This window comes from Artibeus jamaicensis, unplaced genomic scaffold, assembly GCF_021234435.1.
Source record: "Artibeus jamaicensis isolate MK-2021 breed Jamaican fruit bat unplaced genomic scaffold, CSHL_Jam_final contig_391, whole genome shotgun sequence".
NCBI classification, from domain to species: domain Eukaryota; kingdom Metazoa; phylum Chordata; class Mammalia; order Chiroptera; family Phyllostomidae; genus Artibeus; species Artibeus jamaicensis.
This window is the reverse complement of record NW_026521814.1, coordinates 18,474,271-18,501,611: the sequence shown is the minus strand read 5'-3', so window position 1 is coordinate 18,501,611 and position 27,341 is coordinate 18,474,271. Positions and strand designations below refer to the sequence as shown.

The 27,341-nt window shown below is 38.2% G+C and overlaps 1 protein-coding gene across 2 annotated transcripts in view; it reads left to right on the top strand.

Annotated features, from left to right (window-relative positions):
- Nucleotides 1–27,341, top strand: part of PDE1A (phosphodiesterase 1A) — a 294,356-nt gene that overhangs the window by 254,777 nt on the left and 12,238 nt on the right. For both annotated transcript variants that reach the window (XM_053665231.1, XM_053665232.1), the window contains exons 9-13: nucleotides 1,562–1,663; nucleotides 1,773–1,893; nucleotides 8,921–9,002; nucleotides 11,044–11,161; nucleotides 12,226–12,371. In XM_053665231.1, coding sequence (XP_053521206.1) covers nucleotides 1,562–1,663; nucleotides 1,773–1,893; nucleotides 8,921–9,002; nucleotides 11,044–11,161; nucleotides 12,226–12,371 — 569 coding nt within the window. The remainder of the gene's footprint in view (nucleotides 1–1,561; nucleotides 1,664–1,772; nucleotides 1,894–8,920; nucleotides 9,003–11,043; nucleotides 11,162–12,225; nucleotides 12,372–27,341) is intronic.

The following is a 27,341-nucleotide window of genomic DNA, read 5'->3' as shown; positions in this document are numbered from 1 at the left end:
TCTCTGTACTGAGCAAGCCGTGACTGTGGAAGATGCAAGCTAGCTGAGGCAGCTTACTTCATACTTAGTGTGAGAATGAGGTATTCACATATAGGTTTGTGATGTGGCCCCCATATTTACAATGTCTCGGCTAATATTTCAGTAGTACTGATAGCTCTGCTTATGACATGTAGGGTCAGGGTCTTGAAAGCTGAAACTGAAAATCCCCACTTATGTTAGCATCTTAGTTTTTGGGGGTTCCAAGGTGGAAGGCTGGCACAGGGCAGTGCTCCCAGAGTCAGCCTTGGGAGCAGAACTCTTGGTGTGGATCTTATCTCTGCTCTGTACTACCTGTGTGACTGAGCAAAGGACTCGATCGTCTGTGGTAGCAAATAATAATACCCCCTCACAGTGTTGTTACAAAGATTAAATGTCTTTACAAAGATTAAAAAATGCCCAGAACACTGCTGGACTGAGTAAATGCTGTATAAATGCCACGGGAGGAGGACCAGGACTAGGGCAGTCTGGGAAGGAGGCGGGTCTCTCCCTCATGGTCAGGAAATAGGGTTGTTCTGTGGTGTTGCAGGAAAGGAATTTCAGGGACACTGTGTAGGAGGATTTTAAAAGATTGTGGCAAGTTTTATTAGAGTGAAAAGTGGTAGTACGCTGTTGGAGAGGCAGACAGTGGGCAGGCTATAATTGTGATTGCTTCGATGTCCTTGCTGTCTTCATTTATTTTCTTGGGTTCAGAAAAGTGCATGCTTTCTTTCAAACTTCTTCCTAGCTTTCCCCAGCCTGTGCTGGTGCCTTCCCCCATTCAGGCCCTTTCCTGGATCTTCTGGGGTTTTGTTCCCTTATCCCATCTGATCTTTCTGCAAAGTTCCCCAGACTATACTCCTCTGTGTTATGGTTACCATTTTGGCCCCTACTGTGTGCATATGCCTCATAGTTCTGCTCTGTCATTCAGTTCCTATGGCTCATGTGCTTAATGAAAGGAATTTCCTTTCCCAGTTTTCTCCCTGCCCCAGTTAATCCAGCAGAATGGTGCCAGTTGCTCCCTAATGTGACTGAAAAACATCTTTCTCACCTACTCTGATGCCCAGGTTCACTGTGAAACTGTTCTTTCCTAGTTAATCTGGTGTCTGGGTCCCTTTGCTTTCATTAATAACTAACTGACTGCCTACTGTAACATTGAGTATTAGGGATTTTGTTAACAGCATCTACTGTGTTTGTAATAGTTTTTCTATAAAACTGGTGAGGATCCTTTCAGACAGAAGCACAGCGTTTAGGATTTATGGGTGGGCTCAATGGCAGCAATGGGAGGAGAGAGTATCCAGTTTTTTAAGAGGAGATGGCTAACAGCCTAGTTCACAAATTGCTCTCCAGGCAAATTCCTAAATCCTTAATGTTAAAAGGGAAAATGATGTAAACTTTTAAAAGTGCCTTTATATTTTAAAAGTAGCTTCTTTTGTGTTCATACCTATTAAGAAAAATAAAATGTAATCAGCAGTATTTCAGGAAGGGCTCCTCTTGAGAACGTTAAAGGGCTAAATGAACCTTTTTTCTCTCGATGGCTCTGCAGGGATCTTCGGAACCTAGTGGTTGAAATGGTTTTGTCTACAGACATGTCTGGTCACTTCCAGCAAATTAAAAATATACGCAACAATTTGCAGCAGCCTGAAGGGTAGGTTATTTTCTTTCGTGACGTTAGAGTTCTGTGGGTTTGGACTCAGAGAGAACTGTAACTGCTTACCTTGTTCTGATCATTTGTGTATGTCCTTGGGTTTTTACAGGATTGACAGGGCCAAAACCATGTCCCTGATTCTTCACGCAGCGGACATCAGCCACCCAGCCAAGTGCTGGCAGCTGCACCACCGGTGGACTATGGCCTTGATGGAGGAGTTTTTCCGACAGGTGCATCTTTCACACTCTGCAAATGTTTTTGGAAATAGTGGCCATTCATATTGACGTATATATGTCTATAGAGAATGGCCATAATGGGTTCTTGGACTTTAGGCAAAATTTATTAATCCTTCAGATAAATGTATTTTAAAACCCTACATGGTACAGTACATTTGTTAAAAAGAGTCCAGATATTGAATCTCAGATATTGGAAGGAAGGAAGGAAGGAAGGAAGGAAGGAAGGAAGGAAGGAAGGAAGGAAGGAAGGAAGGAAATCAGAGTTGTTTTCTGCTACTAAGAGGTAAATGCTAGAGTAGAAATACATGAAGCACTACATATTAAAAAATGGTAAAGTGGCCAAAAGCAAAATTTAAAACTTCTGCTCTTATAAAAATACTATTAAGAAAAGCAAGTCATAGAGCTAGAAAACATTATTTGTACTACAAATAGCTGTCCAAGAGCTTGTTCCCTGAATGTATAAAGAACATCTACAAATCAATAATAAAAAGAAAATCAGCCCAATTTGATTAGACACGTCACAAAATATACACGTGGGTAGTAAGTATATTCAAGCATGATCATTATCATTACTTATCAAGGAACTATAAATTAAAACCACAATGAGATACAGTTAATCCTCACTAGAATGGTTAGAACTAAAAAGACTGACAATATTAAGTATTACTTAGAACAACTGCAAGGGTCAGGCATTGCCGATGGGAGTCTAACTCATTGCAGCCCATCTGGAAAACTACAGGTTAGCATCTATGAAGGTTCAGCTTAACATCCCTTGTGAACAAGCATGTTCGTCCATAGGCGTGTAACCCAGATAACTTAGTGCTTCTGCTCACCAAGCATCTTGTTGGGAGTAGCTGTAACAGTAGTAGTTATGATAACCCACATTAGAAATGGTCCAAATGTGCATCAAGGATAGGAATGGACCAATAAATCATGGTATAGTCACACAGTGGGATATCATACAGTAAAAACTGCACTAAATATAAGCAGCAATAAATCCCCAAAAATGCATACTGTATGATTCCATTTGTATAAAGTTAAAAAGCTGGCAAAATTAATCTATGCTGATTGAAGTCCGAACAATGGGTGCCTGTGCGGACTGGGATTCACTGGAAGACATTAACGGAACTCTCTGTTTGGAGGGTAGAGTGAAATTTTTTTATATCTTAACTGAATGTTATTTACACAAGTGTGTTCCTAACTAATATAGGTAAGATTTGAACATAAATTGTTCCTTGACTTAGAAAATAATATGTAAGAATAAAATTACTTCATTAATGCCTCAAAATCTCTAAAAAATCACTGTGTTAAAAAAAAGATATCGCTACTAAATCCCAGAGACTCTTGAAAATTATAGATGGATCTCCAAATAATAGCATAACTTGTATTATTCCTGTCTTTTATTGATTTCAAACCAGACAAAGAATAACTGACAGGATCATGATAGTAATGAATTCAATGGAATTGAGTGCAGATGTTTTTGAACTCCATCTTATTCTTGAATTTTCTAGAAAGATGACAGATACCAATAATGAAGCTTCCAGCGGGCGGTGATTTTTGACATCTGAATTTCAGGGTGGAAAGAAATTGCAGGCTTCCATAAGGCTGCTTAGCTCCTCTGTCACTCTCAGGGCTTGGTAAACAGTGACTCAGCTCTCTGAATATTAATGTTTAAAATATATCCAACACAAAAGGTCAAGTCTTAGAATAGGTATAATAACATGATGCTTGGTTTTGTGATCTACATTTTTTAGATTGTGCTACTTAGAGAAAGGAGGTATCAGGTTTTTGTTTTGTTTTGTTTTGTTTTGACAGGACTCTTGGTGAGCAATGATGGATATTTGTGTAACCCCAAAGTGTTCAGAAATGACAGTCTTTGCTTCTATGTCTTGGCAATATACCTATCGCCCTAAGGAGAGGAAAGCGTATATGTTACTATGGGCTGTTAGAAAATCAAACTATCTCTGCTACCAGTGTGTCTTTTCTTCAACTACAAAAATCCTCTCAGATCACAATAAATTGATTACAGATTTTAGTTTTCAATGCTGGAATCTCATAGCTTTTCTGGATTTTTCAAAGTAAATGGATTTTAAAAAGTAAATGACATTCAAATCCCCTTCAGAAGCGTATATAGCAAAACAGGAGAATGTGGAGTTAAAGGTCAAAATGAATGAGTTTCTACTGCCAACAAACCTGTTTTACAATCAAAACAAGTTTATGAGACTTTTGCTAAGATATGACCTTGCCTCCCACAGGTAAAATGCCTTTGCACATTCAGTCAACTAGTGAGTCTCTCAGTACCCTTGCGTATTCTCAGCCACACCACGTATTTTAGCCCTTTGGAGGTGGATGCAGCAATGAATCTGAAGCTCCCTGGTGTGTGCTTTGCTCTGAGTGTATTTGACATAAACTATTTAACTGGATCTGTGTATCTATGCACAGACATTGGTGGGACTGCAATAGTTCTTCCATGTTTTTTCTTATTCTTGCTCACCCTTGGATCACCGCTTGTGAAAGAAACTCTTACTTTGTAGAATCCACAGTGCTGAGAGATCCCTTCTCACTACGAAGCCCAGTGACTGGGGTTTTTATCTCAGAGTGTCAAAATAGCACTTTTACAAAGCAATTTGAATATATATTCCTTCCTGTCTTTGGAATGTACTAAAACTCAAAATGCTGTGTCATGTGATCCACTAGAGAATTTGAGGCAAATCAGCCAAGGCCGCCCAGAACTCGTCACTGCCCTCAGCTGCAGTATAAATGTAAACATGTTGTGTTTCTTATTAAAGGAAGTATTTTATGTGTATTGAATAAGCATAAGAAGCCTGATCATTCCAAAGTAAGAAATAACTGGACTTAGCTTCAGAAAACCCAAGTCTAAGCCCCAGCTTTCTATCTTTCCAGCAGAGGGAATATGAGTCTTCACCTTCTTACCTATAAGATGGTATTGATTCCACTTTGCCTCCGCCCAGAATGGTTGTGAGGAACCAAATGATAGAATAAATGTGAGAGGTCTTACAGACATAATACAAATACGAGGAATTTGTATTATTTGTTATTCTTGCAATGTACTTTAAGCTTTTTTTCCAGGCAAAGTATTACAGAGCCATTGATATTTTGTTATTTTACAAAATATCATTTAAGTAAGTAAAATATTTGAGTATTAAGTAAGTTAAGTGAGTATTTAGATAAGTAAATACTTACTAAAAGCCAAATTTTGAAGGTCATGCTGTAATTTAAAAAACACATTCCCAACACAACCATGTTTTAAAAGTTAACCAATAAAGAGGAGTATTTTTTTCTTTGCTCTGTGGAATATTTCTTAGACTTGAAATTTATTCAGTAGGTTTTAAACAAAATTAGAGACTGGATATTAATTCAAAAAGAGAAAAAACTAGTAAGAGAAAGAAGTGATTTTTAGAATCAAAAGCAACAACAAAATTTATGTGTGTATGTGTGTGCACATAAACACACACTCGTAAGTCTATATGTATAAGTCTACGTACACATAGGTATGAATTATTTTTTCGGAAACATCCAGAGGAATTTTGGGATGTGTTGACTTCTAAATCAATTTCTTATTAATTTGTCTACCAAGTTTATTTTATTTAACAAAAGGGCTTAAATAGACATGAACAATTTGTTTCTTTATTTTATTTTTTTAATTTTCTTTTCTTTAATTGTTTTATTATAGTAGTCCCAATTTAGAAGACAAGCCAGTGTAGATCAAGCTGTTTGTATCACCCTTTAAAATCCCATCAGTGTTACCCCTTGGTGTAACTACTTCAGGTAGACTTTCTAAAGTCACAGCAAACTGTACAAGAAGAGTTCAGAATTGTATCAGAATCTGCAGTCTTGAGAAACCCTTACTTTTGACTTTTGAGTCAGCAGCTGATGGTAAAGAAGACAAAGCAGGTCCTTGTCCCCAAGGCATGTTCACAGCACCCCTGTGTCACCATCGACACAGTTAATGCCCTCCCTGAGCGTCCACACAGGTCAACACCGTTGCTCCTGCCTTCTGACCGGAATGGGAGCCTTTGGAAAGTGCTCCGTTCATCTCAGCTGTGGCCGATCTCACTGAGAGATCAGAGTTGTATGTGTGCCAGCCAGGAAAACAACCATCAGTCAAGGAAGGCAGGTTTTTACTTCTTAGTCTCTTCTTGAACAGACATAGTAGGTTGGCAAGATAAGAAGAAGTTAATAAAATTAAAGTTAAAAAATAGTCACTGCCATTAAAATTTGTTCATACTTCATAGTAAATGAACGCAATGACTGAGGTTTTTTCCTTTTTCATATAGCTGCTTTGTGAAACATGAAAAATAATAAATATACATATAAAACTTACACTTACCAATAGGCATTACCTTTCAGCTAAGGAGAAACAAAAAAGCTGGAAATGCAAGTTATTGAGAAGGGAAGGTCAAAATGATCGTTTTATCCCAGATCGTATATACTTAGCCCCCTTGGTTTTCTTCAGTGTTGCTAGAAATAGTATAAAGTGTGTTATTTCAAAATAAACTGTATTTTCTATAGTTATAAAAATGTAGTTTAGTTAGGATGTTCTCAGCTATGGGTCTAGTAGCACAAATTTAGAGATACGACCAAAACATGTTCATAAATGTAAAGAACTGAAGCTATGAGCCAGGATAATAACTTAAAATTAAAAAACCAAAGCTTATAGTTTTAAGGATGAATATGTAAATATCAATTATACAAGGCATATCAATACTTTGTAAACTATAACACTCACAAAAATATTATTAAATCCTACAAATTCAGCTGAAAATGAATGTTAGCTATAATAATCTTTAAACATTTAAACAGTTTTGGTGACTTTCTTAGAATTTAGAAAGGCCTTTTTCAGGAGGGATGCAGAAAGATAATTAGGTGACCTGTTTTCCTTAAATAAGTTCTTCAATGAAGACCAAACAATTGCAGCTGCCCCTCCTTTTAAATCTCAGTTCAATTCCCCTATAGAAATGTAGAAAGTTGTCTTTGAGGTCAGATAGAGTTTGACCTTACATGGCCCCCAAACCTACGGCCAAAGGCCCACCTGTTTGTTGTTGGCGTTGCTTCTGGGATTAAAGTTCAGGTTTCAGTGCAAAAAGCTTTCTTGAAATTTTCTACTTTACTTTTTCCTACCTTCTGCATGTCTTTAAAGCCATAGAAACTGTTCCACATCAGAGAACAGTGCAAGAAAAGAAAACCAATGTGTCATTAAGTCTCTGGCTTCCACAGCTTGTTGACAGCTATCAAAGCATTTCGTGCTGTTAAGCACGAAAGTATAAAGGCAACGATTAGGACGTTGCCAGGGCCTTCTGGAGAAGAAATCTCAGCAACCCCCCCAGGAATCGCAGAGACAGGTGTGAGCTGTCTGGCTGGGCACAGCACACCTCCTTTTTCTCCATGCCGACAGGGTCGTTTCTCCCATGTTCACACCTGCAGGCTCCTCCCCCAGGTCAGAGGCAGAGATCCGGGGGTATAAGTGAGTGTCATTGGTTAATTAGTTGCATTTAGTGACGTTAGGGCCCTGTAATTTTGCTCCAGTCACTTATGTGAGTCAATACCTCAGAACGTATGTGTATTCAGTAAGTTACTGATCTTTAAAAGTATGTATGGCCTCCTAAAACATCACAAATTACAGCACAACCTCCATGAAGAGCTTGTTGGCATGTACAGTAGCTTAGGTCACCCCAGGATAATTCAATTTGGTAGATACTAGTATATCTTTATTCCAAAAATGAGTAGGACAAAATTAGTGAGTCAGGTAACAGATGAGGAGAGCCAATTTTAACCAAGGCTATGGAATATCTGAAGTACCAGAGACACTGCATTTTACTGTGTATAATAGGCTTCCACACTTTGTGTGCATCATACATGAGATCATGCAGTCATTATACCATGTATAATGCACATGCTTATTTTTCCCTCAAAAATTTGAGCAAAAAATGAGCATTACACATGGCAAAGTACAATAGCCAGCTGAACAACGGTGATTCAATGCTGTGTCTTGGGACTCCAAGGCTGATGGTCCTAATAATTCCCTTTTGTCTGTCCATGAAGCTGGGTATAAACATGACTTCCAAATGGAATGGATATTGTTATTCCCTAGGGGAATGAGGACAGTGGATAGGAGAGGACACAGAAAGGCTACTCCCTATTTGCTTTAAGTCCTGGCATGGTGAAATGTTCCTGTGTGTAGCTGTTTTTTTGGTGACCATATCTAGATTTTCCCAAACAATCATGACATCAAACTTCCCACTCCTCATAATCAGAAGCATGGTTTAGAGGAAATGCACCAGAATATATAGTCAATAAAACATTAAAGCCAATAAAATGTATTAACACGATGCCGTAAAAGTCACAATGAGAAAATGTTGGAGAAGCAGAGTGAGTGGAAGCTATGAGCCCCCAGACAGCGGCTAAACAGTTACCTAGACTTCACAGCCGAGCAAGAGTGAAGGCACCTGCCTTTGTCTCCTGACCTCTGAACCTGACCATGAGTGAAGATCCCCTTTGCTACTTGCTGTGGAAGATTCAAATATAATGGGTTAATAAGTAGAAAGATGTTTCAAAATGCTCATATAATGTCAATTTCCAAAAGCAGTGTAATTAAGAATTCCTGATATGGAATATCTGCTGATGTATTTGGCACAGGACAATAAAAAAAGCAGAAAAATTTGTGAGCTGGGTTGTTAATTAAATGTGAAATAACACACTGAGATAACTATTTTATGGTAACTTCAGAAAATTCCAAAGAGCAAGGTGTGTCTATAATTGAGATGTTGTACAGCAAAGCAGAGTTTCCACATGCTGAAAATGTCCTTTTTTTCCTTTGGAATATGTTCGCAAAGCAGACCATCTGAATAGAATTATATAAACTTAGATGACAGCTTTTGGTGTTATCAAAATAAATAAATACACCGTACCAGTTAAGAAATGAAAGTTGTGGTTTTGGGCTGTTTGTTATCTGAGCTTCTCCAAACCAAGTCTGTGTACTAACGAGCTCTCCTTTTTGCAGGGAGATAAAGAAGCCGAGTTAGGGCTTCCGTTTTCCCCACTCTGTGACCGGAAGTCGACTATGGTGGCCCAGTCACAAATAGGTATGAGGGAGGTGGGTGGTCACAGAGAGCGGGTGTGTGCTTGGCAGTTCTCAAATGGACACACTGTGCTGCTCAAACCAGTGACTTCCATGAGAACCTCATTCCATTGTCATGATAAATTTGTTCTTTAGACACATCTATATGTAAATTGTAGGCTTTATTAAAACATTCAAAACGAGTTCAATAAAGCAGCATGAGTAAATTAAATTATTATTCTGTTTGTAATCCCTTTACAAAAAAAAAGAGGATTTTAATCTTGTGGAAGAGAGAGTATTTTTTGCCGTTTTTGTGGCTGATTATTGTTTTCTGTAATCTTTTGAATATGAAATAATTTAATGGAAATGTCAATATTTCAGTTCTGTTATCACTAAGCTTGCATAATATGTTAATATGCTAACTCATATCCTTTTGGAAAAAATTCTTATGATATGAACAGATAAGTTAACAATAAGAAATCTGTAAAATGATACCACTTCCCACCATATTCATTCTTTTTATTTGTATTTGTGTTGGAGACTTCAAGTGCAGCCCATTATTAAAATGTATTATTGCTGTGCTGCACAGCTTAAATGTTTGTAAGAGTCATTCCCTGGGCCAGCATCTGCATTGCTCCATCAGTATTGGATGGCTGCCTCACCTCTGCAGCCATTGCAGCTCCCCCTCCTACCAATGGGGTCAGCTCTAAGAAAGCTTCCTGCTCTGACCTTTCCCCCTTCCCACCCAATTCCCCACAGCTGGTTTTATAAACACCATAACGCAAGTATTTGTGTGCAGGTGTTAGTGTGGCAGGCTAAGGACCTCCTCGGGCAACCTGGGAGGAGCAGAAGTTTCTGAGACTTGTGGCTGTAATCAAAATTGCCGCTATGTTAGTACAGATGACCTCTTATTTGACAGCCCATATTGCAGGCATTTAAAAGCATAGCCAGGACATTAAGTAGTACCTGGGTGGTCAATTAACATTGCTTTGACCTTGAGGCACCAATTAATATACAAAACTATTAAAGTTTTTTTAATTAAAAATGTACCTTAATGTGTTTTATGACTAATCCAGTTATCTGAAATGTGAATTAATTTTATCCAAACATCTGGCAGATGGGCCACTCTTCAAGTGTGGATATTGCTCGAGATGCTATTAACTAAAAAGCCTCCCTCTAGTTACTCTCCTGTATTCAGAGGGTAGTCCACTGCTCCCAGGCAGGTTTCAGACAGTAAGCACTGGACTGCCAGCACCACCTCTCCTGGGACCTTGGGGGGTTGAATGTACCTAAAGGCTTAGAATAGTTTCTATTCTCCTCCACCTAGGAGAGCACTTACCACTCCACTGGGTGGTAACTGCCCTATTCTCTTGTGTGTCATTTTCTGTCTTGATGAGTACTATAAATGTAAAAGTCTTTATTTGTTCTGACATCTCCAGGCGGTGAGATTAACGCTATCTCCCAGGGATGGTAGTGTTCTCTTTGCTGATTTGACAGAACACGCCCACACGCTGTGAACTAACACTTCATACCCAGAGAATAACAAACAGCAATATGGAATATTAACATACTGGCAGAAAGCTCTGACTAATCAGAGGGGGAGAAAAAGTGGTTGATTTCCTATTACCTGAGAAAAACCTTCAGTTTCACTTTTTTGGAAGCGTAAATATTATTTCTGGTTGGTCAGTAACAAAATCCAACAATCAGGTGAAGACTTTTCAGGAAGGGTGATCATCCCTTTCATCCAGAAATCCAAATACATTGATCTGATTAGACGTGAATTCATTGTGAACAGGAAATAGTGTGACGCTGAATAGTAAGTGGGAAAGGTAATACACTTGAGTTAGCAAGCTTAAATTGAGTCGCTTCCACTGCTTCAGAGAATATTTTATGCAGCTATTGGAACATCCTTGTAGATTGTGTTATTGGATAAAAATCATCACAAGGGGTAAATAAACCCATATAGTTGATGCTTGCTATCAGGAGCATCAGAGACTCTCTGTTATTACTATTTTCAGGGTTCAGTAAATTGTAACATTTGAATTTATCTTTGTTTGCTTTTGTAGGTTTTATTGATTTCATAGTAGAGCCAACATTTTCTCTCCTGACGGACTCAACAGAGAAAATTATTATTCCTCTTATAGAGGAAGACTCAAAAACCAAAAATTCTTATGGAGCAAGCAGGTTTGATTTTTTTTGCTTTATTTTTTATCTTTGTGATGTTTCATAAACTTTCACTTATGATTATTATTTCTTACATCTAGGCAGAAAAATTCAAGAATTTTTAGATAGTATTGCCACCTAGTGGCCATGTATTATATTGCATATGCCTTTGAAATAACCGATTTCTGTTGCAAAAATCTCAAAGTATTAAGGTGTATGCCAGATAGTATTCACTACCAAGAAGAATAAAATTATTTGAATTTTTGTTGAAGATGTAGGCACTATTTCCTGGACATAGTAACATATCTGGTTGTTTTATTTTGCTTACAAACAAATCAATCACAACCATTTATATCTATAGAAAGCTATCTTTATCAAAGTTATCCTTTAAAATAATATGAATACAATGAATATAAATAACATGTCCATTATATATGCAACTTACATTATCTTAAACTTGATAGTTCATCAATAAATTCGCTAAGGGAAATTACTAAAACTTCCAGTTTCAGAAAAGTCATGCTGAATTCTTACCCATCTAAACATACAACCCTTCCTAGTAGCACACTGACAGGCACCCTAAATGTTGCCCTAATGAGAAAACTGAGGAAATTTCTACCTGAGGAAGATCCAGGTCAGCCTGGAGGTTGCACGGTGACGGAAGAAGGAGCAGGTGGCATTGCCCACTTTGGGCTCCAGAAGTGTGATGCCTCTTTGGTGATGTTCATTAATGGACTCGCTAGTAAGTGAGGTCGCCCCAAGGTTCTGTTGCTCTCCTAAGGCCCCTCCACCCTCTAAAACATGAGCATCCCCACCTGCTGCTCTGAGAGTCTCTGACAGACCCAGAGCATCCTTGACAGAGTCCCTGGCTCTCCACGAAGCAAGGAAAGGAGGCAGGTGAGTAACACTGACATGTGCTTGAAACGAGGCCTGAGTATCTGCCATCCGGATTCCCCAGTTGGTTTTATAAAGTGTTTCAGGCTTTGCTCTCTCACCCCACATCATGACCTTGGTATTTTCTGGTTGGTTTGGTTGTTACTGTTAGCTCAAGTACCATTATGGGTTTACGCTGCTGATCTGTTTAGGCGATCGAATGTGAAAGGCACCGTGAACGATGGAACCTACTCCCCAGACTACTCCCTTGCAAGTGTGGACCTGAAGAGCTTCAAGAACAACCTGGTAGACATCATCCAGCAGAACAAGGAGAGATGGAAAGAGCTGGCTGCACAAGGTAGAGCTGTTTACGAAGCCCTGCTGCCATCCTCTGAGATGCTGGGCTTTTTCCTCCTAGATTTGTTCTTTTAGAAAATATTCAAGCCCTTGGTAGAATTTGGAGTTTAGCTACCCTTGGATTATTCCTAAGAAAATGGGTTTATCTGTTAAAGAAAAGGAGATTCTGCTCGGTTTCGGCCTCATGGGCCACAGAAGTATGTCTCAGTGGGTGTCAGTGAAGGGGATAGAAAGGCTGGGACAATAAACTGGTGACAGACTTTACGTGGCATATTAGCCCCCTGCTTATTTCCAGAGGTACCTCTGAGCCTGCGTTTTAGGCTTTGCAGGTAGCTTTTTTGTTGCTGTAGGCCTTAGGAATGTTAACACCTAGTGTCAGAGATTTGGGTGCCTGAGATTTTTGTTTTTGTTTTTTTCTTCTTTTAATTTTACTAAGTTCCTTTCTTGGCTGACAGTTTCATGAGTTGGAGAAGGCATCTGTAATTTACAACCAGGGAAAACAAACGCGAAGCTAGCTCTAGTTACTGTTGACATATTTTCTGATTCAAGTAAATTCGTCTGTTTCATTTACAGAGCATGTGACTTAGTATCCATCATTAACTTTCATGCAGGAAACCAGCTTTCAAATTCCAAGTCTGGCCCCTGCCTTCTCACACTCCCTCCTATGGCCCTGTCACGCCCGTGCTCCACACTCCCTGCACAGTGGACTTCTGACTTTTTAAAATACATAGGTTTTTTGCGCTGATTGCCTTTTCAGCCAGGAATTCTCTTGGATCTCTTTGCAAGGCTGAATCTTTCTTGGCTGGAAGGCCTGTTTTATTTTTTAATTTGAAAAACACAGCATTTAATTACCATATTTTTCGGACTACAAGATGCACTCCCCCCACCACCAAATTTGGGAGGAATAATGGTTGTTATTTGGGAGGAATAATGGCTGTTGATTTCTGTTTACATTTACATTGGTGAAATGTTATGTTATTTCATTTTACCACATTTTTTGCTTCAAATGTTTCCCCCTCTAAAACCTAGGTGCGTCTTATGGTCTGAAAAAATACAGTACTCATTTTACTTAATTCTCACATGGATCTTACAAGTTATATACTATTACTATTCCCATTTTACCAATAAAGAGATCAAAGCAGAGAACAGTTTTGTGACCTGCCCCAAATCTCACAATCAGTAGATGAAAGAGCCAGAATCCATTCTTTCTGTTTGAGTACAGCTCTCCAAAGCCCCATGCTGGGCAGCCCCCAGGGAAACCCCCCTCGGCCACTGAAAGTGAGGTATGTCCTCTGTCTTCTTTTTCCCTATTAGAGCACAGTTTAGTCACACTTCAGAGTGACACCAGTAATCAATAATCAATGATATTTGCTGATTCCTTTCCTTATTTATCATGTCTTCCACATAGGAATCTGTGGCCCATAAAAGTTGGACATGGTCTACTCTGCAGGGGTGTCAAACTCATTTTCACCAGGGGCCACATCAGCCTTGCGGTTGCCTTCAGAGGGCCAAATGTAGTTTTAGCACTGTATAAGTGTAACTACTCCTTAACTAGGGGCAAGGAGCTGGGCACGGCCGCTGGGTAGAAACAAGGTGCCAGGCTGGATGAAACAAGGTGGAGGGCTGGGTTCGCCTGCAGGCCTTGTGTCTGGCACCTGTGGTCGACTGTGTTGTCCAGTGTATCTTCAGCAATTAGCATAGTGCTAGGCATGTAAGAGACACTCTGCAAATATTTGCTTAGTTAAGTAGTTAATTAATCCGATATGATATCTTATTATTCCTCCACCTCTGCTATTAAAAAAATAAAAGAAATACTGATTAATGCTTTTATCTGAATTAGTAATTCCTGTTTTCCCAGCCCCATAAGTCTAATTAGTTAGAAAGTTGTAAATGCATATTTAACAGTAGATATAGTAAAGTTAATCGTAGTAGTGTTTCCTTTTTACCAAATAACACAAAAGCCTTAGAAAACTATCTTTGATACTAAAAAAGTTTAAAAATGCAAACTTTGCACTTAATAAAATTTAAAATATGTCCTTGAAACTCAAGAATACCAGAATGACTGCTTTTACCACTGTTTTGCAGAATCCAGCTAGTGCAGGAAGACTCTTTCAAAGTGTCTCCCAGGCACGTACAGGTTCTCATGCAGCCGGGGTGTGTGGAGGGCTAGCTCAGCCTAGTGGGGCCTCTGGTTGCAGGGATTTTTCTGTTGAATCCTGCTGCTCCACTACTTACCCCAAATCGGGACCACAACACCAGGCTTCAAAAGCTGTGGGTTTTCCCCACTTTTTCTCAACTTAATTTCCCACTTCATGTAGGAGAAACCAGGGGCCATTGCCCTCCCTTCAAGTTCCAAAGTGAGTCTATCAACTGTGGCAACAAAGCTGGTTTCTCAGCCATTCTCCAGCCAGGGCTTTGATTGATTTCCAGTGTGATGGAATAGTTTTTTTTTTGTTCATATTTTTCAACTTTATACTTGTTTTTTATGGTGAGGAAACAAACTCTTTATATTGCCAGAATAGAAAGTCCTTTCTCCACATTGGTTTTTGAGAGAATTAAATGAGTTGATTTACGCAGTCTGCTTAGACGTACCTAGAGTAGTAGCACTACATAAGTGGCTATTATTACTGTAGTTGTTATTTGTATTCCTTCTACTATGTGTTTTAGGGATTAGGAATATGGCAGAAACAAAAGAGCTCGTAGTTTCTATCCTCATGAAAGAGGGGTGGAACTTAGGAGCAGGATTGTAATTTTAAATAAGGAGTCAGGAAAGTCTTCTCTGAGAAAGTGGTAATTTAAGTAAGTACGTGAAGGAAGTTAGAAAGTGCTATGGGGAGGTCTGGGTAAAGAGTGGGAGGTACATTTCCAGGCAGAGGAAATAATCAGCAAAACATCTGGGAGGTCAAGCTTGCCTGACATGAAAAGTGACAGGAAGCCAGGGAAGCTCAGGGACACTGAACAAGCAGCCACGGCGTAGGCAGTGTGATAAATGGGTATTGTGCCACACCATTGGTTTTGGCCAAGGACACGTAGGCAACCAAATTTGTAGAATTTTGAACAAGAAAATAAAGTGATCTGAATTGAAGTTTTAAAGGATCTCTCTAGCTACAGAATGGAAAATATTCTCTTTGGGATGCAAAAGTGGAAACAAGGAAGCCAAAACAGAAGATATTGCTCATAACTCAGGAGAAAGAATGGGGTTAAATGAGGGGATAGTGTGGGAGGGAGGGAGCAGAGTGTCTCCAATCTGGACCCAGGAAGGTGGAGGCTTAAGCCAGTGTGTGTGAGTAGGAAGTAATAGCAAAAATAGATTGGATTCTGGATATATTTTGAAAGCAGAACTGATAAGATTTGTTACCAGATTAGATGTGGATTATGAAATCGAGTCAAAAATTGTGCCAGGACTTTTGGTTTTCTTACACATTAATTGTGTATATGTAAATTTATATAATTATTTTGCTGAACAAATTGGCATCTCAGCAAAATTGAAGGTGCACATGCCATATTTCCCAATAATTTCACCCTAGGGAAACTTCTGCTCATGTGTGTCAGAAGACATGAGCAAAATGTTCATAGCAGCATCGTTTATGAGTGCAAAAATACCTGAAAAAATAGCATAATGAATTCATAGACCGTGGTGCATTCGTATTATGGAAGATCATACTACCCTTAGGATACATGAACTTTAGCTGTGAGCACCAGCAGGGATAAAAGACACAAACAATACTGAACAAAATATGCAAAATATAGCAAGATGCCACTTCTAGAACATTTTAAAAACATGTCATCTAAACAATAGTGGGTTTTATACTATGCAGGATAAAACTAAAGAATAAGGGGGGAATATTTAGAATCTAGTGGGAAGTTGAGGATTTATTTAGCAATTAGTAATATTTTATTTCTTAGGTTGGGTGCTAGACACACAAATGGCTTTAACTAACGTATGTTTTATATATGTACATATAATCCATTTGTATGAATAAAATATTGTACAATAAAAATGAAAAATGTGATCGGCTACATGCAAATATGTGTATATACTTAGCCTTAAATGCAGTGAAGGTGAAATTTTATGATAATTGCTTCAAGATGAGAATAAGCAAGTTATATGATGCTTAGAGCTTTGCAATATTAATTAAATTCTGAGGCTCTGAACAGAATCCAGAATGTTTGGTTATTATCACATTAGCCCTGAAGCTGTGTTTCAGCAAATCTAAAAACATTCCACGGATCCTAGGGCAGTGGTAGCTGTGGCTGCTTAGGCTCCAGTGAACGAAGCTTCTGGGTTATCGGTCTCGACAACAATAACAACAATAACAACAACAACAAGAGTTCTTAAAAGAGTAATTTCATTCACCAAACCTTCTATTAAGGATCTGGAAACATCCATCTAAGAACGTGGTATATAAACACATTCCATTTTGACATGAGGCCACTTCAAATAATAAAAAATGCTTTTCTCCATCCCCCATGGTTTACTATTTTGGTTAAATCTTGTTTATTTAAAGAAAATGCTTTCATAATCTACTCAGTATTCCTCAGCATCTTAAGTCTTTGCCCAGAGCAAATAGGAAATTTTAAGGAGGTATGTGTGGCCCTGACCAGGTGGCTCAGTTAGTTAGAGTGTCATCCTGATACTCCGAGGTGGCAGGTTTGATCCCCGGTCAGGGCACGTATAAGAATCAACTGATGAATGCATAAATAAGTGGAACAAAAAGTCTCTCTCAAATAAATTTAAAAAAATTTTTAAAAGAATATATGTGTGTGTATATCTTTCTAGTGAGGCAGGTGGAGGGGAAGTGTTGACAAGAGTCACTTTCCTATTTCTACCTATAAAATTTCAGGCAAGTCAAAATAAAAGCACATCTGCCTGTAATGGTAGTGAATGGGTGATAGATTCCTAATTAACAACCGGAGAAATCATGTGTAGTCAAGAAAACTAGTTATGTCCCAGAAAGGAATCCAGGGGTGGGGGCCAGGGTGGTCAGCCTGGAATGGAAAGCAATATGCCTCTTACTGTACTGAGTAATTTTATGATTTATTTGATACTAATTCAAATCCTAAAATTCTAGGCTCAAAGAAGATTAAAAACTGAGAAAAGGAGGCAACGTGGGAACTGAGATGCCACCAGATTTGCACTGTGCACGAATCACAGCTGCTTAGAGCCAGAGGGGAACCTAGAGTTAGCTTAGAGTGAACTTGACACTTGGGAGCAGGCATTAAAAATTTTAAACACACAAGTGTTTTCTAGTTTCCTTTTGTGACTTATTTCCCTCATGATTGCCTTAGAGTCACAGAATATATTCGGTATGATATCATGCACTTGAACCTTTTTGAGACCTGATTTTGGCTTACATGGCTCATATGTGCCACTCAAAAAATTAGTATCTTTTTGAAATTAAATGTATTGGGGTGACATTGGTTCATGGGAAGATGATCTGACTTTGGGTGGTGGGCACACAGTGCAATATACAGATCACGTGTCACAGAACTGGACTCCTGATCCTCTCTAACCCTATGTCACCCCAATAAAGAAATTAGTATTTTAATTAGAATTACTTTGATATCAATTTGGGAAGAATGGCCATCTTTATGAGATTATCTTCCTATTCATATATACTCTGTCATTCATAGGTCTTAATTTTTATGTTTCTCAGAAAGTTTATTTTTTCTTAATAAAACTAATAATGATAAAAATTCTTATTAGTGTTATTATGTGTTAGCCATTATAGTAAGCATATACAGGGTGGGCCAAAAGTAGGTATACAGTTGTGAGGACATGAAACAGAGTTTATTTTTGTATTATTATTTATTATTTACTGGATTATTTTTCATACCAACAACTGTAAATCTACATTTGCCCCACCCTGTACTATATTAAATATAATCACTTAATATTAAATTTTGAATATATTCTGTTGGATTTTCCTTCAGTATTTTATATTCTTTGTTGTTTTTGTGAATGGCTATTTCTCACCGATGTATAGAAATATACTTGTTTTTGAATAGTGATTTTCTGCAAATAATGAAAGTTGTTTTTTCTTACCCAAATGAATACCTTTTATAACTGTTTTTCCTGAGCCCACTTAACTAGCAAGTTTACCCAGAACACTCTGAAATGGAAGCGGTGAGGACATTCAGCTTGTCTCTGAATGTAAAGGGGAGGTGCTTAGCGTTTTAGCCCTAAGTGTGATATTTCTCAGTTTCTTTGATCTCCTCTTCATGAGGTTAATTATATTCCCATCAATAAATAATTTGTTTAGAAAATATATTTTAAATGAAACATTTAGTTCGATCAAGTGTCTTTTCACCTTTTAAGATAATTTATATGATTCTTCTTTTTAATTGGTTCATAAAGTGAATTATATATAGATTTTCTAATGTCAAATCGCCTTGTATTCCTCAAACCCGTTAATCATGATGCACTAACTTTTCAAAATTACTTTTGCCAGCTTTAAAAGATATATATTCATGCAATTAACTTATCATTTCTATTTCTCATACTGGCCTTGTCTTGTTTTGGTATTAAGGTTACACTAACCTCATAAAATGAGTTCAAATTTTTAAATTCTGCCACCTCTCAGAATTCCAGGTAAGAGAAAATGATAAAAGTCTCTTCTACTTATGAATCCCTGAGTTATTTCCAAAATCTTTCCGTAACAGTGAGGAATTGTAACAGTGGGGAATTGTATAACCCACTCCACCACTCTTTTGACATTGTTCCTGTGAGTGCTGACTCTGACTTACATGTAGCTTGTGGATAAACAACATGTTTGTATAAGAATCCTAGGAAATGACTTCAAAAGGTACAAACTCAGACCTTTGGTCATCCCAGCTCGGGGAGATTTGCTGACTGTCAACCGTGGAGCCAGGATGACATAAGTCAGGATGATGTGAGTCCAGATGACAAACCAGCATGATGGAAACTGGGCCATCACTTGCCTTATCAGAATGGACTGTGCTGGTCTGTACACAGAGGACTTCTCAACCCCTTCCCTGGCGCTCTTTGTTCTGCTTCCCTTCCCTCTTCCTTATAAAAACCTCTGCCAGCACTAAGCTGTGAAGATGAGCTTTGGAATGAGAGTCCCCATCTTCTCAGGTGATCAGCACTTGAATAAACCACTTTCCTTCTCCCCAGGACTTGTCTCGTGAGTTTGGCTATCATTGCAGCAGGCAGCTGGACCTGGGTTCAATCATTGTCACGCTCAAAATGTGACAGGACTGGCAAACCCCAGGGTCCTGTGTCCAAAACTATAAGTATTTAGCTTTCTTGTATCTTCCAATACTTTTCTCTCTGTCTTTCTTTGGGTTCCACAGGTTGTAAAAAAAACAAAAACACCACTGGAACAGTAAGAAGTTAGGCCTCTCTCACCAGCAACCTGAGTTCCCCCCTTACTTTTATTGCCTCTCTTGGGGAAAACTTCAGTCCGTGTCCAGTGGAGGAGAAACCTATATACCTTCTGGAGTTGTGGGTGGGAAGATAGCGTTTGACTAAGTATTTTCCAAGAAACTTTGTTCCCAGCACAGACATGACTTTTAAGTCTAATGATTTAGAGCATATGCTTTTGTTTGTGGTACTTCTGTAAACAACACCTGGGCGTGGGCCATGGGAACAAAACCAGACTGGTCACAGTTTCAGCTCACCAATGAGGCAGACAGCATTTGTAGTTCTTTCAGAATGGAAATTAAAAACAATATGATTGTTCAATGAGCTTTAAAACAATATCACTATATTCACATTTATTAAGTGTTTTTCACCACTTTAAAGAAAAATACTAGAGCTTAATTTTTCTTTTAATTTGAATGATTAAAAACTCTCTGAATGATGTGAGGCAAATTAATTCGTAATTTTTAATTCTTTGAGTTTTTTAGTGTGATTGTGAGTTTTTAAGAATGTTTCAGAGGTCTACTGAAACAGAAACATTTGTTAAAACATTTTATTTACTTTTAAAGAGAGGGGAAGGGAGGGAGAAAGAGAGGGAGAGAAACATCAATGTGTTATTGCCTCTCACACACCCTCTACTGGGGACCTGGCCTGCAATCCAGGCATCCAGACATGTGCCCTGACTGGGAATCGAACCAGTGACCCTTTGGTTCACAGAATGGCACACAGTCTACTAAGTCACACCAGCCAGGGCTCAGAAACATTTTTTATTGTAGGATAATCTGGCTTAAAAAATAAGGCAACATTCTCTGTTTTGTGCCAAAGTCTCAGGCAATCCTGAGGCATGTTAAGTACATTAATTCAGTTACTTAAGCTATATTTCCTAGGAAGTACTGACAGGATCATAAAAGCCAGTTTAAAAATTGAGCACTATAACATAGTATAAATAACTGATTTGCTCTTATTTCCACTCAGTTTCTAACTTAGTTTTAACCGAATGCTGGTCTGGCTGCCTGCTGCAATGAAAGCCCAACTTGTGAGACGGGTGCTGGAGAGAAGGAAAAGGGTTTGTTCAGGTGCCAGCAGTCTGAGAGGATGGGGGACTCCTCCCAAAGCCCAGCTCCTCCTCTCAGTGGAGGCAGATTTTGTAAGGAGGGAGAGGAGAACAGAACAAAGAGATCAAGGGAGGGAACTGAAAAGTTCTCCACATGCAGACGAGTGTGCAGAATGGTCCTTATCCATTCTGAAAAGGACCTTGAAACTGGTCAAGCAATGGTCTGGCGTGCATCGTCCTGGTTTTCATTATCCTGGTTTTTGTCATCCCAGATTCATGTCATCCAGGCTCCGTGGATGAAAGTCAGTAAGTCTCCTGGAGCTGGAATGAATGAAGGTCGGGGTCTATATATTTTGAAGTTAGTTCCTAGAATTCTTACACTAACATGCTGTTTATCTATAAGTTGCATGCTAAAGTCAGCTTTTACAGAAACAAGATCAAAAGAATAGTGGGGTGAGTTATAGATTCCCACTGTTACAAGGAGCTTTAGGAATAATTACAAGAAACTGTTCTCTCATTATTCCTGCATTTGCCTCCCATGGTTTCTTTTGTCCCTTTTGAAAAGTTCCACAAAGGGAATCAAACTGATTGATTCTTTCTGGTGGTTTCACAGGGTGTGACAAAGTTGCCATTGGAGCAATGAAGTATAATCCCATCTGAAGGCTATTTCATCCTTCTCCTCTGCTTCTCTGGGGGGAAACCCAGGAGTCATCAGGAGACCAGGCTGGAAGGCTTGAGTCTCTATTTCCAGACTCTGACTCCGAAGGCACTTACTTTTCATAAGGGAAAATTTAAAAATCATCTTGAGGTACAATAGACAAACTGCTCAGGAACAATAAATATAATTGTTAGCCTGAACGTCACTCCCAAACCTGTTACATAGCAGTAGTTTTACTTCAAAGACCTGCATCGCTGTGATATTTGTCTGTACTTTCATTTCACAGATCCCTGTAGAAGTTCTGGGCACATTCTTTCTCTAACTGGCCAGCAATCTCTGTTAGTCCCTAAAAGTTCTCCTCATTCTTCTACATCTATTGATTACATAAAATAAAAAGGTACCTTTTGAAAAGAATAAAAACATGTCCATGTTACTCTGCATGAATTACTTTAAAAGGTTATATTTATAAATATTTATTTATAAAACATTATATTATACCTTCCTGTTATCTTTTTAATCAATCAAAACTCTTCACATAAAACATAGAGCATTTTATAACTACTAAACTACCAGGACTATGAATTCTGGGATCATTTTGAGAAAATATCTGTGCACTTTTTAGATTTCAGAAGGGATGAGTTGCCAGAGAAAAGCCCAGGCTCTCAGAGGTAAACACTACAGCTTGTTCTCTTTCCAATCATGGTTCAAAACATTGTTAACAGTTTAGATATTTATAGTAAATGTAAAATAATATTTGAAATTGTTAGTCAGTTACATTATATATTATACATTTATTGCATTGTTTGTGTTTCCAATTTCATCTCTTCAGCTAACATTCTACATTATGTTATCAGTACAATAGAATAGGAGTGTGCATTTGATAGAATGGAACATTTGGAAGATCAAAATTATAGAGTCCTAAGAGGTGATATTCACCAATGTCACTTAATCTTAAAAGGGCTTAAATAACAGCTTGAATTGTGAGTGTGTATTTCCATGTTATTTATTCATTTGCACATTTATTTATTGTAAAGACAAACTCGATTGTTTCCAACCCTGGCAGCATATTAACATCATCCACACTACTTTATTTTTGAAAAGTTCAACATAGTTTATCTGTAGTTCACAAAGGCAGGTCAAAATAGAACACTTGTGCATTTAAATGAATGCAGCAAGACCTGGAGCAGGAGAGCAGGAAATTTCATCAACAAACGGTGAAGCACAGAATCGAATCTGAGCCAGTGCCACCCAGGCAGGCTGCACACAGGAAACGACGGGTGTATCTAGTGGATGATATTCCTTAGATGTCTGTCTCGGGTCATGCATTCCTACCCTGAAATGTTTGCCTTCTACTCTTGGGGGAGTCAGTTTCTTCCTACCTTTATCCTGTTCTTATCGCCTCATAGAATGCAATTCTTGGGGTACCCTCTTCTACTCTAGTCATTAAAATCCTACCTATTTTCCAAACCTTCATTAAAATGCCTTTTCTAAGAATAAGCATCCGATAACTTATTCATATTACAGTGGGAATACTTAACGAGTACTTGTATATTATGCCTTGCATTCTCAAAATGGGTTTAAAAATGCTTTAAACAGGGATCTGTCAAAAATCAGTGCTGATGTAGAAGTGGGATCGGAGAGTCAGGACACATTTCTAATTTCACATGTGTGATAGATTCTGATGTTCCCCTTGGAGATCCGTACCATCCCTCCACTCAGTCCCTGAGCGTAATGGAATATTTCATTGGAGTGTGTTATGCACGTTGACTATGACAAAAGGTTGAAAATTACTGGGGTTATTTCAAAACTATGTACAGAGGCCTCCTATGTGCAAAACAAATACCTGTGGCATTTTCTGAGACCAGAACTCACTGCTGTTCAGCTTCAGATCTTCAGTGGCTCCTGATCAGGGCCAGGTAAAAGCTCGGTCAGTGTCAAGTAGAGGAGAATTGATTCTGTGCTATGGAAATCTGATTTTAACTGTGAGTCCATATAAATGAAATGGTACTATCCACTATGTTGTACAATATTTTCCTTTATCAGCCAAAATATGTAAGAAAAGAAACTACTACTAAATGGCTAATGGGAAAACTAAATGTAACGTTTGTTTCCCCAAATCCTCCTTTTGCTCAATGTCTATACTTGCTATGTTTCTGACAGTCCAAACCTTGTCCATTGTTCTAATTTTACTTTGTAGTACCAGAAACACTTGCACGAGTTTACAGGAGATTTGTAGCCTCTGAAAACTATGAGGTAACAGTGTGACATTGAAGAGTTGGGGAGTGGGGAAGGTGGTGATGGCGAAGAGAGTGGTGGATGGGACATCGCACTGTCGAACAGAGGTGATGGGGGCAGAGTAAGACTGCAGGTTTGGGGCATTAGGTCGGGAATAGCGCTCTGACAAGGTTTTGTCTTCTGGTGCTACTCACCTCTAGCAACTGTAACTGGAATTTGTAATCGGACTTTGATTATGTCCTCTGCACTGCTCACACTAGGCTCAAAATATTGTCACACTCTCCTGATAACTAGCCCAGTGCAAAGGGCATTGGAAACATCATTGTCTTAAAATTACACTGTAGACTGAAACATCAGTCTCTTCATTTGTGGACACTTACCTTTGTTCTCCAAAGCTTCTAGTCTTCCATTCCTCTTAACTCAAGAACTTAACTTCCTCCCTTTCCCACTTTACCTCTAGAATACTTTCAGTTGCTCAAAACAATTTAGTTCTGGCTCAAATTAACCCACTTAACAAAATCAAAGACTGACAATTGGCCTAAAATGACAACTGTAGTTCTTTAAGCACTCCTGAGTGTCTGAGATCATTACCCAAAATTGTCTTCCTACACTATATAATAACAATGAAATGCTTAGGGGTTATAGAAATTGCTTATTTTTTAAATATTTTATTTATTGTTAGAAGGGAAGGGAAGGAGAAAGAGAGGGATGGAAATATTAATATGCAAGAGATACATCAATAGGCTGCCTCTCACATGTCCCCAACTGGGGACCGGCCTATAACCCAGGCATATGCCCTGACTGGGAATTGAACTGGTGACCCTTTGGTTCATGGGACAGCACTCAATCCACTGAATCACAACAGCCAGGGCAGAAGCTGCTTATTATAGTTACATTAAATTAAAAAGGAGGGTTATATTGGGCATGATTATAACTTGTGGGACACACACAAACAAGAAAAGAATAATGGTTTTCTTCATACTTTCTTAGAAGATTTGTCTATTCTAGACAAAATCAGCTCTAGAGTAGTACCTACTCTAGACAAAATCAGCTAGAATTGAGCTCCCTAGATATCCAGACTATTATCTTAAATGGTTTTTCAGCAACAAATCAAGTGAAGAAAAGAATAAGTTGAATTAGAAAAACAAGAATTCACCTCTTCACTCGTTCCCCCCAATCCCCCTCCCATCTGGCAACTATCAAAACACTCTCCATATCCATGATTCTGTCTCTGTCCTCTTGTTTGCTTAGTTTGTTTTTTTAGATTCAATTTTTGATAGATATGTATTTATTGCCATTTTATTGTTCATAGTTTTGATCATCTTCTTTTTCTTAAGTAAGTCCCTTTAACATTTTGTATAATTCTGATTTGGTGATGATGAACACCTTTAGTTTTGTTTTTTTTTCTTGTCTTGGGAAGTTCATTATTTGCCCTTTGATTCTAAATGGTAGCTTCTCTGGGTAGAGCAATCTTGGCTGTAGATTCCCAGTTTTCATGACTTTCAGTATTTCTTGTCAATCCCTTCTAGCCTGTACAGTGTCTTTTGAGAAATCAGCTAAGAGTCCTACAGGAGCTCCTCTGTAGTAACCAACTTCTTTCCTCTTGCTGTCTTTAAGATTCCCTCCTTATCTTTCACCTTTGTCATTTTAATTATGGTCTGTCTTGGAGTGGGCCTCTTTGCATCCATCTTGTTTGAGATTCTCTGTACTAGGGGAAAAAGCTATAATGCCTTTTATGGCCTAGTCTCTGAAGTCAAACACCACCACTTCTGCTATATTCTGTCTATTAGAAGCAAGTCGTTAAGTCCAGCTTACACTCAAGGAGAATGGTTTTAAGAGCAATTGCTGGAAGAGAGAAATACTGAAGCTGCTGTGGATATAAACATGTGTGCATAGCCCATGTTCACAGAGACCAGTGTGGTGAAGGCCAGGGGTGGGGCTGCATGGAGGTGGGCAAAGAGGACGGAAAATGGAGGATATTTGTAATAGTGCCAACAATAAAAAAGAGTAAAAAAGAACAAGAATTATTTCAAGGTCATTATTGATGAATACGTTAATCACAAAGGGTTTCAGAAGCAAAAGTAAAAATATTAAACATTAACCATACATACATTAACTATATTTATTTTATAATTTTACCATAATCATTCTTACCAACATAGCTAATTATAAATGCTATGTAAAGTTTATTTTTTCACAACTGCTTCACGGCATTTTCTCTAGATGGTGTTAAAGTAAGTAACACTTTTTTTCCGGAAGCAAAAACCTGTTCTCAGAAGTGTTAGTTTTCCTGGTTAGTAAACATCTATAAGTAAAATCCCATGCGTGCTGACAACTCTAATTTGACCAAAAGACATGGAGATTTCAATCCACTTGCTGGAAATCTACCTGGTCCTTTGAGAGAAAGGGAACCCACTTTTACAGATTGCTCAACTGGAGTACGAATCACATGCATAACAACTAGAGATTCCTTGGCCAACCTGGCCTGAGGAGAGTAGGTTCAGCTGATGGCTACATCAGCATCCTTATACTTTCAAATGTTTGCTAAAATGGCATTCCTAGCAGTTCTCTTTACTAAAACAGTGTGAATGTCAGTAAATGTTTTTTGAACAGATAACCATTTCCGCAACAAAGCTTATCCATCTATTTTCACACTAGCTGTCCATTTTCTAAAACATCGAAAAGGTATTGTGACTTTCATAAACTTAATTTATCATTTATATTCTACCATGTGTCCTTCTGAACAAATACTATTAGTTCTCTGCCATTTAAAAATGGTTCAGAAAAAATAAATAATGATTCATAAAATTATAAGGGATAGATATCATTGACAAAATGTTTGTTATAGAAGGAGTGGACAGCAGGGGAAAATTGCTTAATATGCTAGGTTTTTGGGGGGAATGAGATTTGTGCATTATTTGTTCAATATGTAATTCAGTTAAGGTGACCTAGTCATTTTCCTTCTGGAAAGCCTATTTTTTGTGTTATTTTTCAGTACCCTCTTTACTGTGATCCTCTGACCCTTGACTTAATGGTTAATTATATTAGACTAGTAGGAGCATCCCAGTAATTCATTAGCTGAGGCTGCCCGATGTCCAATATTGAATAATATATTTTCACAAATATACATATTTATTCTTACTCTCTGGCTCTGCCTTGGAAGGAGGGGAAAGGCTATCACTTACCAACAGATTTCATTTCAAAGATAAGTCATGTACTCATAATAAGAAAAGGCAAAAAAACAGCATAAGTACTAAATTATACCCTGCATGGTGCTGAGTGAGGATCTACGACTCTGGAACTAGAATATCATGTTCAATCCTGGTTTCATCACTTACTAGCTCTGTAACCTTGAGCAAGTCTCTTACTCTCTCTGCCTCGATTTGCTCATTTTTAAAGCAAGGATCATAAAAACAATTGTCTATCTCAAGAGCTTTTGTGAAGATTAAATGTATCAATACATGTTAAGAAAGTGTTTATAATTTAGTGTTTACTGCAATAATTCTTATTGTTGGTTCACATGTGTGCTTCTAAACTACATGGAGAGCTTATAGAAGGCTTCCTTAAATGCGTATATTATGGAAAAACACTACTTGCTTATAACAGTTTTGACATGAGATTATGCTTAATTAATGACAAA